Source organism: Xenopus laevis, chromosome 6L (assembly GCF_017654675.1).
Source record: "Xenopus laevis strain J_2021 chromosome 6L, Xenopus_laevis_v10.1, whole genome shotgun sequence".
NCBI lineage: Eukaryota > Metazoa > Chordata > Amphibia > Anura > Pipidae > Xenopus > Xenopus laevis.
The window spans coordinates 135,841,681-135,859,228 of NC_054381.1; the positions used below are offsets into that span (position 1 = coordinate 135,841,681).

The window sequence follows — 17,548 nt, forward strand, 5'->3', positions numbered from 1 at the left end:
ATTTACCGCATTCCCTTCGTTCGTATGATCGAAGGATTTTAATCCATCGATCGAACGATTTTCCTTCGATCAAAAAAAGCTAGGAAAGCCTATGGGGACCTTCCCCATAGGCTAACATTGATGCTCGGTAGGTTTTAGGTGGCGAAGTAGGTGGTCGAAGTTTTTTTTTTTTTTTCTAAAGAGACAGTATTTCTACTATCGAATGATCGAATGATTCTTAGTTTGATTCAAAGTCGGAGTCGAAGGTCGAAGTAGCCAATTCGATGGTCGAAGTAGCCAAAAAAATACTTCGAAATTCTAAGTATTTTTTATTCTATTCCTTCACTCGAGCCAAGTAAATGTGCCCCTACATGTCACTTGTCAACTGGGCTCATGCTGGAATAAAGAGGTAAAGGGTCTCCAGTCTGAACTATAACTTTCGCACACAGTTTCAGAAGACATCTTGGCATCTTAAACAAAAACAACATTTAAAAGGGGTAGATTTATCAAGAGTCAAAGTGAAAATTAGAATTAAAAAAATGTGAATTTCGAGCTATTTTTTGCGTGCTTCGCTTGGGGAATAGTCCAAATTCGATTCAAATTGGAAAAGAAATTAGAATATCGAAAACGGCCTATTCACCCACAAAAAAAGTTGTTTTTTTTGGATAAATTTCAGTTGGCCTTTTTTTAATTTGAATTTCGAAGTTATGGGAGTTCAAAAAAAACTGTTACTTCGAAATTCAACGCTTGATAAATCTGCCCCTTATAGTCGATGAAATGGTACAGTACTTTACTTACACCTAATATGCATGAAAGATCACAGAGATAAATGTATAAACTGTCAGCAGATAAACTGTCAACTTGTGCACAGTAGTGGTATGGTAAGGCAATTTCATTGACTATAACTGGTAACTACAGCCCACAGGCCAGAGCGCCTCTTCCCAGAAAAACCCAATGATAGGGAGTACTATTCTAGTAAATGTCATGCCACCATCATATTTTCTGTCCCAGAGATTCTTCCTCTTGCCCTGGGCTGTGCAGACAAGATTAGACGAAAAGTTTGGCTTACAGTACCTAGGTTCACATTTTACTGTAATGTGCACCTTCCTAGGCTGTGCTTCTTGGAAACTTGGAGAAGACTTACCCATCTTTGCTGATTCACTTTTTTGCAACCGGATCATGGATTCTTGAGTAGACATATTGAGTAGACATAGTGCTGGTGACATTGCTCGCAGGAGATTTAAGCAGCTAAATCTCCTGTGTGTCCAGGTATTCAGAAACAAGTGTAGAGGTTTACCGCTCCTAAAATTGTGCCACCATCCCACAAATCCAGCCCTGTGGGTCCTTCTCCGTTATAACCAAAATACCTATTGATGGTATTTTTAGTAGTACCATTTTGACCTCGAGACAAAACCTTTAGTAATAGTCAGGCAATTTATTCATACAGAATACAACATAACAGTTTTGTCTGGGTAAGCTGTTGGAGTAACACACAGAATGTCACCCAAGGACTACAGTAATTGTGACAAGGGGTACACGGAAATGTCATACATGGTCTGGCGAGGAGACTTACTGGCATATACATTTATACATTCCTGTAAGATGTGCAGTTTTGCAATATAAGAGTTTTCTGGTTCCAACTGTCCACAGCCTCGAAAACATCTGCCATTGTGGTAAAGTCAGTTATTGAGCAACACTTCTGCAAAAGGGGCCCCAAGAGACATGCTGACACTATGCAGACACTCTGGAATCTAAGTAACAGAGTGGAGATCATTTATTTGTATGGCCTAGTATAAGTTATATGAGTGACCATTGTCCACAGTTGACCATTAGCCCTTATAGTCCATCCTGCCTTGGGCCCTATAGCGTTATGGCATCATAGAGGGAGGGGGGTAATAGATATCGACCCTCTGACACTAGCCATTCGTCCGTCATAGCAAAAAGACCGTTCCAGATATAAAAAATATAAACATTATGTTCCCAGTCACCAGCATCTCTGTCCACCACTATCCATCAACCACTGCCAGTAGAATGACCCCTTTGCACTATGTATTTCTGTATGTTCCAGCCTTCCAGAAAATGATCCAAGATGCATAAAATTGCCAAAGTATGTGCCATGAATAATCAATAGATCCACTGCGTTTTATGTGAGATAAAGCCATATACTGCAAAAGAAAGTTAAAACCAGAAAGCCAAATATTTTCAGAAAGAACACAAATTATACGTTTTTTTTGAGGCAGGGACCTTATCCCAACTGTGTATTAAAACACTTAAGCATCTATTTTTACTGAATAACTTAGAAAAACGATATACCTTGTAAAGCACTGTGTACATTTGCGGTGCTATAAAAATAAATAACATTTTCTAAAATCCAATATGGGTTAATATATCTTTCTGCTCCAAACCACCAAACTGTAAATTTGTCAAACTATTATTTATCAAACATTTTTTTTTAACCTTGAATGGCCGCGGAAAATCGAATGGCATTTCATTTAAGAAAAAACTCAAACATCTAAAAACGAATCCTACCAATCCGAAAAGTCAAATAGAATTCGAAAGCAATCCGAATCGAGTTTTTCTCCAAAAAAAAAAAAAAACAGGTCAGGAAGGCTATTAACTTCTTCAAATAGTTCAGGCCCTCTCCTATTCATATTCCAGTCTCTTATTCAAATCAATGCATGGTTAATAGAGTAATTTGTTATTACAATAGTGGGTATGAACACAATCATAGAGCAAACTTCTTTTTCTCTTTAATGCACAATTTGATTTTGTTATCGAACTTGTAGTAGGCTGATCAAGTCAAAGATCTGTTTGCTGAAATGGGCAACTGCTCTGTTATTACTGCACAGCAATTTAGCACCTATTTTAATAAATTAGCCCAAGAATAGATTGTATGACAACACTAGAACTAGATTCCACCCTACCCCTTAACTACAAACACACTTTCCAAATGCCCAAGACACAAACATCCACAACACTCTTGAATCCATATTGTGTGCTTCTATGCATCACTTACATATGGATCACTCCCAATGATACAGTTTCCCCTGCAGCCTTTTCTCATGATAGTCCTCAGTTAAGACATAACCGCAGACCTGGCAACAAACAAGGTGGAGGAGATGGTATTGCCTTGTCTAGTTTTGTGCATTCTGACCCATTGATAAAATGCCTTCCCTAATCTTTCCCTCTTTTAAAGCTTATTCTGTTTGAATTTATTCTATCTGTTCTCTCATTCATTCCCCACATCCAAATGACAGTTGTTATATTGATCTTGACACAATATTTTAATCGGTGGGAGACATAGATACATATATTTGTGGCACATGTTCCATTTTCAAATTATGGTGTTCAAAACCTTGGTATGACATCAATAAAGGGGATATAAATTCAAAGTTGCTCTATCACAGCTCTAACCAGCTTGTCACTTTATGGAAATATTCCCATGAAAACATTTAATCGGGCAAATGATGGATTTCTCCTCTACTGGATTAGCGCACAATAGCACACACTTTAAAAGGGTGAGGAGTATAGGAGAATATGAAAACCGGATCATTTCGAGGCCGAGGCTGGTCAGTGGGAATTTGGAACTCAAAATGTTGGAAAAGGGAAACAAAGAAGAGGAACAGCTCCATCTTGGCTAACGCCTCCCCTGCACACATATGTTTTCCTATTGGAATAGAAAATAAAAGGTAAAATATTTACTTCATAGTTCTTCTTTTACCCCTACCAAAAGTCCCCACCATAGAACTTAGCATAATGGTTTGCTCTATATATCACTAATAATGGATAAATGTTTTTACAAATGAAAAGGGATTGTTCAGCATTACATAGCTTAGTAGTGTATTTCCCTAGTGCTCTGGAGTATGCAATTTACCATTTGGAAGAGTCTATGCAACTCTCAAGCAAATCCACATTTGGAAATTCCAGCCTTAAGGGTTCTTACAGACGAGCGCTTGAAGCTGCGCTCCCCTGCGTTCCGTTTTTATGAGTTCAGCCGCAGGGGAGCGCAGGAGTAGACGCATTCCATTTTTTTCAATGGGGCTGTACTCACACAGGCGCATGTAGGCACCGAACGCAGGAAAAATGCAGCATGTTGCGTCTCAACCTGCGTTCAGCACCTACATGCAAATGTGTGAGTACAGCCCCATGAAAAAACTGAATGTGTCTACTCCTGCGGCTGAACGCATAAAAACGGAACGCAGGGGAGTGCAGCTTGTCTGTAAGAGCCCTAAGAATTTTTGTTGGTTTTACTGATGACTTTGCACGTCACACAAATTAAGAATGGCTGGTTTCAAATTTGTGAGTTGATTTAAATGTTTGGAAACAGGTTAGTTACCATTGTTTCAATGGTGTCTTTTTTACTGTCTTCTCTGACAGGGTATACTGGGAATTTAACAAAATAGGCGTTTTACCTAATTTGTTTTACCTGCAGAGAATGGTATAAATGCTTCTCTTTTCACAAACTTTCCTTCTGAATCCAAAAAATGTTCTGGATAAAACTGATAAGGATGCTCCCAAATAGTCTCGTCCTTTAAAACCGATGTTAAATTTGGGATGATTGTTGTACCCTAAAAGAGAAAAGGAATTAAAAAAGGCTTTGCCTAGCTTTTCCATTTAGAATCTGTTGTATTAACATGGTCTGTAGAATGTGTAGGGATTAGCCCAGCAACGGGATAACGGTGACTCCCTGGATGAGTACACCGATTAAATCAGGCACGGTTGAACAATGGGTTTGAGTGAAACACACGTGTGGATTTTTATTTAAACAGCCCTATTTACACCATTTAGAGCTGGACAAAACTAAAAGGAAGGGTTAAAAATAAAACATAACAGCAAAATAAACCCTTGCCAGCTTGGCAGCCAACTATACATTCAGGCTGTTTTGACGCGCGTCTTTTTTTTTTTTGACGCACGCTGCCATACGAGTCTATGGGCGTCATTTTTTCGGCGAAACGAGGCGAAAAAATTCGCCCATCCCTAGCCCTAAGCTATGAGAATTTCCAATATACTGTATGTTTACAAAATATATGTTCTTTAGAGTAGGGTTACCACCCCAGTCCTTTAAAAGAGGACACATTCAATACACATGCTGCAAGTTGGATGCATGACTGCACATACATTCTTGATCCATGCGTCCAACTTTCATTATGTGTATTGAATGAGTGTCTCTGAAGAACATGTATTTTGTTAACATATATTAGAAATTTTAAATATTCTTCTCACTAACACAATTGGTCTGGTGTGAAAATGGCACAAATATACTGTATGTTTGTGCTAATAAGTCATTTAGTATCCCACTGCTTGGAAGTTTCCTCCTCCTCCTTTTTCCACCCCATATTTATATCTGGTTTTGCCAAAAGAAAAAGGTGTTTCACATCACACACAGAAGGGACAAATTTAATTATAAGTGTCCAAAGCAAAACTCAAAACAGCCAAGTGCACTTTTGTTAATTATACAGATTTTATTTTAAATGTCCACTTTTGTAGTCTATTTAATAGTCATCACACTCCAATGTTTTAGGGCCACTAAATATGGATAATCATTGAAAAGTAAAATTACCCACCACCTTTTGCTTCTCTCGAAAATATAAATTATTTTCTGACGATTTATAAACATCAACTTGTACTGAAACATCAGTTATGAGCAATTTAGACTATTCAGGCAGTAAGCCAAAAGCTCATGCCTTCCAGTGCCATCCAAACAAGGCTTTATTCCTATACTATATATCACCCCTATACCTTCTTGTTCTGCAGTGTAAGACTTCATTTCTTACATAACCATACCTTTGGAATGTTATAGCCTTGGATATTAGTGTCCCTGTATGTCATGTGAAAGAGAGCCATTGGCAGGATATTTCCATAACGCTGAGTTTCATGGATAACTGCATTAGTGTAAGGCATGTTCCGCTGGTCTTCCATTCTGGGTTTCCTATCCCGGCCAATCACCTGATCGATTTCTTCGTGAACTTTATCTAAACCTCATCAATGAATCAATTATCAAACATTGAGGCCATTAGTCCTTTTTAAAACAAAGTATCAATTAACCGAGGCCTTTTGCATTTTGGGTGCTTCACCACTGCATTTCTGCCTGTCAGAAGTGTATGGGCTAGCATAACTGTTACTAGAACTTTTTGGTGCCAGTCTAATGTAGTGTGAACAGTTTGGAATGGAAATGAACACAATAATATATGAAGCACGTTTGTTACAGAACATTGACAGTTTGGGCAGTTTTGGAACAGGCATATCATTCAATAGTTTAAAGGGACTGGAAACTGGAATATAAGCTTTTGTAAATTTAATTAGCAACATTTTTTAGCAACCTTAAGCTACATTAAGCATACATTTTCTTTGATTTTAAATGTATTGGTAATTTGCAATTGACAGCAGTTTCTGTCAGTCCTTTGCACTGCTGGTTTTGACTACATGTACCATACATGTAGAGTGCCTTTAGTATAGTAATGGTTGATAGCAAAAAAAAAAAGGGGGGAAAAAACTAGAAAACAGTAGTTAGCGTGTATGCAAAAAGATAAGTGGCCAAATAATGGAATTACGATACTGGCTTGAATGTAAAATAACTGATCATGTGTAAACCTGATGTCTAGTGGGATGGGGGGAGACAGTTCCAGATGATGGGTACAGCGTCCAAGTCCTGGATGCAAAATTGAGAAGTAGTAATGAGTGAGTGAAGACGTTGCATACAGACTAAAGCTGTACTTTCAGTATGTACTTGGCAACTGAGAGGTGATTGATGGGGGTGCAGCACTGGTGAGCATGTTGTAAGTGAGTACAAGAATCTTGAAGGAAATTTTTGTGTAACTGGACATTTTGGTAGAAAAAAAAAGTATTGTAAAAGCATATCACTTGGTTTCCTGAAAATATGTAGGCCCAGTACTTACATTGTATTTGAGGATTGAGGAGCATCATGAGGATGGACCATCTTAGGGTATTGGATGTTGTCTCTGATCCAGCAACAAAGAGATCGGCAATAGTATACAAAAGTGCAGTCTCATTAAAGCTGCTCTGGGGGTTACCTTTTGTCTGAGGCACACAGAACCAGGATTATTGGAAAACCATCTAATTTCATTTTAAAGGATAATAAGGAATGCTAAAGATATAAAAATATTTAGGAAGTTAACAAACTGTTTGGTTTATTTACTGGAAAGATAAAAATGTTTTGTAGTAATGTGGGTTAGCATATATTAAATATAAGAAAATATAAGCATAGTTTATTTTTTACAGTTATAGGATAGTTATCAAAAACCAGTTATCCAGAGAGCTCCAAAAGATGCAACTGTAACTTTCTTAGATCAGAAAGAGAAAAGCTGGTCAAAAATTGTTGTTTAAAGTCTAAACATTTTTGTTTAAGTAGGAAACTATTGGCAATGGCATCTTTTGGTGCTCTCTGCATAACGGGTTTTCGATAATAAATCCCATGAGACTATAATGCTCTCAGGTATTTTAATAAACCTAAATTAATTGATCTACAATAAATTCATGCTGATGGTGAATTTGGCACATTGGCTGTGCGATCTACACCCTGCTTCAACATTCTCTTGGCTAGTCCCTAACTGCATTGTAAATGAATAAATTACTTTGTAAATTAAATTGTTAATTCCATATTGAAAAATAAAATGAAATTTTTAAACAGATTTGTCTAAATAGATTTGTTTAAATATATTTTATGAATAAAAAAAATTTACCTTCTCTATCTCCTCAAAAAAAGCATCAATATAGTCCCGTGTGACAGTTGGGTCCCATGTATCCTTATGCTCCTTGATTTTTGCCTTCAAGTAGTCTAGAAATGCATTTTGGACTTTAAACAAGTTCAGATGTGGACCAACAATTTTTATGAGCCGAGGGAAATTGTTTAAGATCTGAAATATTCAGGGATTCAAAATAAATCAAGGGAACTGGATCTGAAACCATGAAGGCTGACAATATATAAATATTACCTGAGAAACGGTTCCAGTTTCCTGGTGAAATCTCTCTTGAAGAAGAAACAGAAGTTTCTGGATTGCTTTGTCGCTGTAATCGTAGCGCTCTCCAAAGATAATTGAGCAGTTTAAATTGCTAACCGCTTGATTCAACAAGAGGAATGGGTCAAAGGGGCAGCCTGAGAAGACAAGAACATCATGGCCATACTGCATTAGTAGCGATGATTTATAAGCAGATATTAAATTAAAACCATTAGAGGGAGGTGATGCTGAACAAAGAAGAAACAATGGAGATTTTTATTTATAAATAGTGCAGAATTAAGTTGAAACAACAGATAATGCCTTGGAACATGGAACTGGAAACCCATTATCCTAAACTCTCGCAATTATTGGAAGGCTGTCTCCAATATACTCCATCAAATAATTCAAACTTTGAAATATTATTTCCTTTTTTTGTAAAATGAAAACAGCATCTTGCACCTCACCCTTATATATAATCAATCTTTATTGGAGGTAAAAAATAACCTTATTGGGTTTATTTAATGTTTAAATGAGTTTTTAGTAGCCTTAAGGAATGCTGATCCAAATTACAGAAAGGTCCCTTATCCGGAATACCCCAGGTCCTGAGCATTTTGGATAACAGGTCCCATACCTGTATGCTGACACGGTGGCATATAGTGAGTGTTTGTGAAGTGCTGACTTTGGAGCATGAGATCCCTTGTTTTGCTAACACTGAATAGCGCACAAGTTAGAGGATGGGTAGGGGGTGGGATGAGGCACATAAACTGTTTATAATTAATTTAAATTTATTTTCACGGTTATATTGATATAGATTGCTTGTGCGTTTAGTGGTCAGCCATTTTTACCACTTCTATGACTCATTTAAAGGGGAAATGTTCTAAGTTTTAAATACAGTACTTTGTTTTTTTCCTATGACTAAATAATTCATCTTTTTCAGAATTTGAGAGGTACGAGCCTAAAAAAAAGGCACAGTGAGTTTGTCCTTTTGTTTGTCCTTTTGAGGTGAGAACAATTTATTTCTGAAGGATTTTACCTTCCTTCGCCTGAATTGCAGTACAGAGATAGCTGGCTTCTTCCCTCACAGGCTCTTCAATAGTTTTTTTCCCCATGCCAAAGTCCCTGAAAGTCGAAATGGAAAATCTTCTTAGGTCTTTCCAGCTCTGGCCATACTTTGCAAAAGCGAAAGCTGGATAAGATAAATATCATGGCCAGAGAGATTAATCAGTATGCAACATTCAGATGTCCCAAGTATTACACGTATCATTCAACATGTGTAACTAGTCGTTATAGAAAGAGAGTTCTTTTGGAGTTGAGTAGGAAAGTCACCCAACCCTAAATTAACAGTCTTTTGTAAAAAAAAATTTGCAGATGGCAAAATGTGGAATTTCGCCACAAATTCATGTCTGGCGAACAAATTCGCTCATCACTAGATGTTAATGCTGTTTTTGACACCACAACTTAAACACAAGTTACAAAGAACGTAATTTGCAGTGGGCACCACTTAACAGGTGCCCACAATAACAGTGGAAATCTGGGTAAAAATGCTGTATGGCCATAATGGTAATATTATTAACCAATTGTGCTGTGTTTTAAATGAGCTATTGTGACTCTCTTACATATTTGCAGTGATTTGAGTACTTACCCTTATGAAAGCCAAGATATTCAAAGATGGGGATTGGACATCTGTCAGCAGTATCCTCTGATTTAGTGATAAATGCTTCTTTTATTGTTTCAAACCCATTCAGTACCACTGCCTTTTCCCAGAACAGCTGCAGGCTGTATATATTCCCATATCTCTTCCTCAGCTGCAAGATAAAAATACATTCTGCAATACACCTGCTTTTATCATATATCCCCTGTGTGTGATCCGACTGGTAAAGGTTTGATATTAATAAATTAATTATTACATTAGTAAATATTTATTATCCAGAAACCCATTAATCAGAAAGCTCTGAATTTCAAGAAAGGCCATCTTCCATTGATTCCATTTTAAAGGGGTTGTAAAACCAGTCATGACATCATTCCCCCCAATGCCCCCTAGTTTTCTATAGAAGTTGATGAAAGTTATTGCATTTTGAAGAAAATTCACCAGGTATAATTCTACTGATGAAAAACTAAATTATTATTGCGAAAGAATAGACCAATGAGAATGCCGATTCCCAACGTGGTTATTTTACATATAGAGCTATTACTGTATATATTTTTTCTTCTTTGTTATATTACACTGAATTCAAATATGGGTATAAAGGACAGACTTGTTCAGTGCTGGGGAAACTAGGCTTTAAGCTTCCAACTCCAGTTGCTTAAAGAAACAACATGGCAGACTGTTATGGGTTAGCTGGGATTCTCAGTGGAGGATTTTCTGCATTTTAAAGCAGTCGCTCGATGTGGAGATTTGGAGAAAAGTTTGGTAAAAGTTTTAATGTGCAATATTGCTTTAAGGATGTTGCTGGACTACAACTTCCAGCATCAAAACATGTATATTCAGAGCTATTCCCGGTTTTACCGTAATTAAACATATAATAAATAGGATCCGACTCCAGCATTAATAGCCGTGTGCTTCTTACCGTTAAGAACTCTTGGTCCGGGTGTCTCCTGTCCCGGACCCCTCGCTTACGCTTTAAGCCTTTGTAATCTGCCCGCACTCCCCACACAGGATGTATATCTTAATTCGTATAATGTGAGTTTTACCCCATCGGCGTTGTGACCCGGGTGCTGCTGCCCCGAGTCCGTCACTAAGAAAAACGTTACCAGCACACCAACCGTTATAGCAGCGCACTCCGGGACCTCTTTAAAGAATCGCACACTTCCCGATCACAGGTAAAAAATAGCAATCTTTATTTTAACATCCAATTTACAATAAATAGCATCTGAGGTCTGATGTGTTTCGTGTCTACGCACTACCTGAGGACAACTCCCAGCAGCCTTCAATATATGTTACATTATTTTTGAATTTCTGGTCCAACAACAAATGAGTTTGCTTGAGCAATGCAGTGCAGGGTTTACAACCCCTTTAATCAAATAGTTTTTAAAAACTGATTTCTCTTATTAAAAACTGAAAAACTTTTTTCTCTGTAATAATAAAACAGTACCTTGTACTTGATCCCAACTAAAATATCATTAATTCTTACTGGTTGCAAAATAATCCTATTGGGTTTAATTAATGTTTAAGACAGTCGGAGACGCTAAAAATAATGTAAGTGATAGAAATAGCACAGCTACAAACTACACACAACATGAGTGCCGGATGAAGACACATTGTGCGGCGTTTACATCGGACAGTTGTGTCTTAGGTATTGGCGAATTTGATCTGTTTAACTTCGCCAAAAATTTGCAGTCGTAGAAAATTTGCAGATGGCAATTAAAGTCTATGGGCGTCAATTTTTGTGACGCACGCCATTCAAGTCTATGGGCGTCATTTCCGCGTCGAAATAAGGCGAAAACATTTATCCATCCCTAGTCTTGTCTGATACATGTAGTTTGTAGCTGTATCACTTACATTAATTCAGATGGTAATTGCTTAGAGTTAAGCTATAAAAGATGCTCCGTGTAGCTAAAAAACACTTATATGATCATGTTCTAATTATTGGATGGCATTTAAAAATAACTGCCAGTTGCCGGTCGGGTTTTCTTATATTCTGATATCTATGGCATCTGGTGTCAGATCAAGATATCTTTCCCATGAATTCACTGAGAAGTGAAGCCAATTTACCTTTGACAGACTGGTGGGTATGTCCTTGGGATCCAGAAGGAATACATTCCCCACAAACGGCAGGGGGGAAGGCCCAGGAGGGTAACCACTTTCTCTTCTTCTATACTTCACCAAATCTAATATCAGAGCGAATATAAGCAAAGCCAAACCTAGAATAGCTGTGCTGGAGAAAGAAATCAAGGAGGAAGGGGCTGAGAAATGCTCCATGTCTGTATAACAGCAGTCTTAAAGCATTCCCTTGGAAATATGCCCAACTTAGTGTGTTGTTTAGGGTGGGGTTCTAAGAGAAAAGTTTCTGCTGTTTAGATAAAGGCCGACTGCTAAACACTAGGGCTGCAGTGCATCACGGGATTTCTTACGTCTCCACCAACACAATCGCTGGGTGTGTGCAGCTCAGTGACATTATAGCTGTGGCCTTTGTTCTCTGTCTTCTGTGCTTGGAATACAAATCTGTGTGTGTGCCAAGCTTTCACAATGCGCAGAGAGACACTTATTGTATTAAAGGCTGAACAAATCATTTAATCGGGAAACGCATTCTACAGGGCAAGTGTGATTTAAAGGGCAACTCAACCCCAAAATAAAAATATGCCTAATAAAAGAAAACATAATTCTAAGCAATTTTCCAATACACATTTATAACAAATTTTCAGTTCATTTAAAGTTATTTGTAAAATGAAATTGCTATTGAAAGCAGCGTTTGCGTGACTCCTGGTTGTTACATTTTAAACAATGTAGCAAAAGTCTTAGTTCCCCAGCAAAGACAGGTCTGTTACTCAGCTCCCTTGTCTTACATTGTGTCAACAGTCTGAACCACCAGGGCAGAGAATAGAAAGGGACAGACACTGTTTTCAATAGAAATACATATACAAATAACTTAAAAACCACAGAAAAAAAGTAATGAATGTATCTTGCAAAGTTGCATAATTATGTTTTCTTTTGTTAGGCAAAGACGTTTATTTGGGGTTGACATTTCCTAAATAGCTCCCAGTAAGTTTCCTTTTAATTCTTTATACCATTCTTATTACTGGTGGTTTTGTCCTCTCCCCCAACTCAAAACCCATAAAAATATTCTATAGGGAGTAAGACATATGAAACTGTCATTAAAATAACATCGACTTTTCAAAATCCATGTTCGATTTTGTGAATACATGGGGCAAATTCACCAACATTCGTAGTTTCGCCAGGTGCAACTTCGCCGCACTTCGCCGCACTTCACCGCACTTCGTCAGGTGTAGTGTCGCCAGCGCTCCGCAAATTCACTAAAATCCGAAGTTGCGCTCAGGGGTAGCGTAAGGTTGCGAAGTTGCGCTAGCATTGATTCGCTATGTAAAGCGAAGTTACGCTAGCGAAGGCTAATTTGCATACGGCGCGAAATTCAAATTTCAATGGAGGAATACGTATCAGCACTACAAATGCCTAGAAAACCTTCAAATCAGCAAATAAAAATTTTATTTACCCTACACACGTGCCCACTGTCTAGGTAAGTTGCCATGAGTCAGGAAATGTAGGGGGGAAGGAGGGGAGCCCCAAAAAATTTTTCGATCTTTTTCAGCCTATCAGCCATCATGTAGAAAACACGCCAGCGTTTTTTGGGACTATCTACTCTATTGCGCTTCGCCAGGTCTGAGGTGGCGAAGGAAGTCTAGAGTAAAAGGTAGCGTTCAGTACACTGCGCAAGTTAGTGAATTTGCGTAGTTACGTCACTAGCGAAAATTCGCCTGGCGTAAGGGTGCGAAGTAACACTAGCGAAACTACACCAGCGTTCGTTAGTGAATTTGCGCAGTAACGAAAATGCCAAACGCTAGCGAATTAACGCTAGCGTTCGGCGCTTCAGCGCTTAGTGAATTTGCCCCATGGTCTTTTACATCTAATATATGTAATTAAAAACAACAAATAAAAAAAACAACTAGACTTGCTGAATAATTATTGAAGACGTTTCACTACTCATCCTAACAGCTTCTTCAGTTCAACTGACTGGTGTGGGAAATTCTCAACATATAGGGGCCAATTCACCAAGCTCGAATTTCGAAGTGTTTTTTGGGCTACTTCAACCATCGAATGGGCTACTTCGACCTTCGACTATGACTTCGAATCGAAGGATTCGAACTAAAAATCGTTCGTACTGTCTCTTTAAGAAAAAACTTCGACCGCCTAGTTCGCCACCTAAAAGCTACCAAAGTCAATGTTAGCCTATGGGGAAGGTCCCCATAGGCTTGGCTAAGTTTTTTTTGGTCGAAGGATAATCCTTCGATCGTTGGATTAAAATCCTTCGAATCCTTCGAATCGTTCCTTCGATCGTTCGATCGAGGTATTTTGCGCAAAATCCTTTGACTTCGATATTCGAAGTCGAAGGATTTTAATTCCCAGTCGAATATCGAGGGTTAATTAACCCTCGATATTCGACCCTTGGTGAATTTGCCCCATAGACTCTTCCACTAATCTAATCACGACGACACATTGTAACTCTTCCGAGAGGTGACATCTGAAACTCACAGAGGTGTTGATTCTGTGTAGTTGCTGTGATAGGCTTATCCAATGTGTCATGCAACTCCTAGATACAGGTGTTACTTGTGAGAGTTGCATGAATGGATGTGTGAAGTGTTCTGAATCCGCCAGGGGTACAGATGTTAGAACAGCATTGTATGTAGCAGACAGGTGGTGTCGAAGGCCCCCGCCTCTGTTCAGGTATGGTTTCTCCATCTTGACATGAATCGCCTCTTTCACGCCTCGTTCAAGCCAGCGGTCTTCTTTATCCAAGATTTGGACCTTGCTGTCTTCCAAGGAGTGTCCCTTGTCTTTAAGGTACAGAAAGACAGCTGAGTTTTGCCCTGTAGAGTTCGCCCTCCTATGCTGAGCCATTCGCTTGGTGAGTCATGTGAAAGAAATTACATCACTACTCACTGTTTATAACTGATGACATCAGTACTCCCCTTTTATAAGGATATAATACACAAAAGCCATGAATATCTTGTAAATGATATCCTTATAAACGGTGAGTTCTGATGTCATCAGTTATAAATGGTGAGTTCTGATGTCATTTCTGTGACATGACTCACTGAAACTTGTGTATTATAATAAATAAAGTACCCCCAGTTGCAAAATATGAGGATATTAGAAGTTACCTCGGAGTTCCATGACCTGTATAAAAACTCTCGCCTTCAGCCTCGTGTTTTTATATGGTCATGAAACTCCTCGGTAACTTATAATATCCTTATATTTTCCAAGAGAGGGTCCTTTATTCACTATATAATTTACAAGATATTCATGGCTTTTGTGTATTATATTAAAAATAAACTTGCTTTTATCTCTTTTGACATGGTAATGCAAACAGCCAGGACATTGACTTTCTAGGATGAGCTTCCTAAAAACTTCCCACAACATTTACTTGTGAAACAGCTGTTGGCCCATTGAAGATGTCCAAATTACTTTCCACTCTCGTATTAGAAAGTTTTCAGCAACCGTCAATAAAAGTAAAGCCATCTACACCATACACAATGTAAGTGATGCGTACTGTACCATCTCCATCTCAAAACCTATAGGGATTTTGTTTAAAAAGATTTTTTGTGCATTTTGAAAAGCTCAATATTTATTGTGGGTCATTTCTTCTGCTATTTTGAGGGCAGACTAAACCTGCCATTAAATGGATTGTTTACCTTTAGATGAACTTTTATTATAATGTAGAGAATGATATTATGAGACAATGTTGTGAAGAAACTGAAATTAGTATATAAGAACCTTTGAAATAATGGGAACTGTCTTCAAAAACTTTCATTCTGTACCAAACAAATATGTTGAATTACCAGCAAAATAAACCACAAAACATTTCAATCTAATAATAAATCTTATAAATCTGCAACAAACAAGATGATGATTGTATTTGTTCCCTTTTTATAGCTATCTCTGAAGCATAAAAATATAATTGTTTCAGTATGAAATAAAGTCTATTGTTACCACCAGGTGGTGCTACAGCCCTAACTACAGCCCTTATTTGCTACAAATACGTTGATCTGATAGAGGTTTACCAGAATTGCAGATTAGAATTGACTCTAAATGAAACCATAAGAATCTAAAGTTCATATTATCATAAAGACCCCTTACTTATATGTGATTTTGTATTGAGCCCACACTGTTATATTATTGTATTGCTTTAGTATTCCAGTATATAAATAAAAAATATATAGATTGTAAATACATATACAGGCACAAGATCTGTTATCCAGAATGCTTGGGACCTGGGGATTTCTGGATAGTGCATCTTCCCGTAATAAGGATTCAAATCTTAAATCTACTAGAAAATCATGTAAACATTAAATAAACCAAATTGGCTGGTTTTACGTCCAATAAGGATTAATTATATCTTAGTTTGGATAAAGTACAAAGTATTGTTTTATTACAAAGAAAACAACCCCAACCTTGACAGTCTCCCCTTATAATTTAAGTCTTCCATCCCTCTAACCAGTTTAGTTGCACTTAGTCTCTGCACTCTCTCCAGCTCATTTATATCCCTCTTAAGGACTGGAGTCCAAAACTGCACTGCATACTCCAGATGAGGCCTTACCAGGGACCTATAAAGAGGCATAATTATGTTTTCATCCCTTGAGTTAATGCCCTTTTTTATGCAAGACAGAACTTTATTTGCTTTAGTAGTTTTTTTTTTTAAATAAAACTCAAATTTTTTGAGATTTATTATACCCTGAATCTGGAAAAAGCTCTAATCCGAAAGTAGTCCAGCTAAAACCTGTCAAGGTCATGTCGAACTCAATTACAGAGGTCCCTTGAACCATTTGAAGATGTTTGTAGCCTTCATGATGTTCGAGTTTTTTTTGGTGTGGGCTTTGCTCGAAAACTCGATTAATTCGAACAATTTGAGATTTTGGGTTGTTCAAATCACTGTTGAAATCACTGATTTAAGTTTTTTCCATTCGAGTTTTTTCTTAAATTAGAAAACATTGGAGTTCATTCACAAAGCTCTAAAATTCAACCTTTGATAAATAACCCCCCAAAATGTATTTTCACACTGAGATTCCTCTAAGGAAGGAATGTTTACACTCCACCTGCAAAATCCTGACCTAAGTCATATGCATAGCTATATAAAATGCTTACCAGCAAAATTAAGTTTGTGCTATTTCTATTTTGCCATTGCTGGAATTACATGCAAAGACCTTACAAAGTACCTAGGGAACTCCAATATTTATTGAGACAGAAGTGGGGTAGAAAACACAGCCTTCTTTCCAAAAATATGAGATAGAGGCACAAAAATGGTTTCAGCCAATCAATTTATTATTGAATAAATCAACAGAATCCTCAGTTACACTTTACAAAGGACATTGATATAGACAGAAAAATAAATTTCTGAATGAAACATCCTTTGCTGATATTATGGAACAACTCTACACACGTATCACCTAGTGATTTAATAAACGTCATAGTAATTATATAAAAATATAATATAATGTACAGATTGAAATACACAGACTGAGCAGATAAGTAAGATTTTCACTTGGTTTTTGTCCCCAAAGAGATGCTGTCAGCTCTCAGGAATCTGAGAGGTAGATGCTACGTAGTTAAGTACTGACAGAACGGTAATTGTTGAGCTAAAACTATGGACGTTATGAGTTATTATAAATTATGAACTTTGTCTAGTCTTCCTACTAAATGGAGAGCTGTTTTTGAAGAGTCTATTTTTTTATTACATTTTTCTTACTTTGCAATGAAATCCTAACAATGGTTAGGATTTTATTGAATTGCTGTTGCAATAAGGAGAGTCTGGGTTGAGATCAGAAGAACAACAAGGTATGCCCACGTAAAGAGGTTTCTTCACTCCTTTTTCTTTAAACTTTATTCAATGGTCTGAGGAACCTGCATCAAAGGAAGTGCCAGAACCATCATTGCTCAGCAGCGA

At 37.5% G+C, this 17,548-nt stretch overlaps 1 protein-coding gene across 4 annotated transcripts; it reads right to left on the bottom strand.

The window, feature by feature from the left end:
- Positions 1 to 3,269: 3,269 nt before the first annotated feature.
- MGC82914 (protein) lies at positions 3,270 to 12,091 on the bottom strand. 4 transcript variants are annotated; one of them, XM_041565436.1, is made up of 9 exons: positions 11,647 to 12,085; positions 9,577 to 9,739; positions 8,968 to 9,120; positions 7,932 to 8,092; positions 7,680 to 7,853; positions 6,876 to 7,017; positions 5,764 to 5,957; positions 4,406 to 4,547; positions 3,270 to 3,646 (listed from the first exon to the last, which is right to left on the bottom strand). In XM_041565436.1, the coding sequence occupies exons 1-9, from the start codon at positions 11,851 to 11,853 to the stop codon at positions 3,468 to 3,470; spliced, it is 1,515 nt and encodes a 504-aa protein (XP_041421370.1). In that variant the 5' UTR covers positions 11,854 to 12,085; the 3' UTR covers positions 3,270 to 3,467.
- Positions 12,092 to 17,548: the final 5,457 nt, after the last annotated feature.

Bases quoted from the DNA above. Each gene is read 5' to 3' on its own strand.
- MGC82914 (XM_041565436.1), bottom strand. From the start codon at position 11,853: ATGGAGCATTTCTCAGCCCCTTCCTCCTTGATTTCTTTCTCCAGCACA. The intron at 5,958-6,875 runs GTAAGTACTGGG...TTCATTGATGAG, and splicing joins CCTCAATCCTCAAATACAAT to GTTTAGATAAAGTTCACGAA. The intron at 3,647-4,405 runs GTAAAACAAATT...CTATTCCAATAG, and splicing joins ATTTATACCATTCTCTGCAG to GAAAACATATGTGTGCAGGG.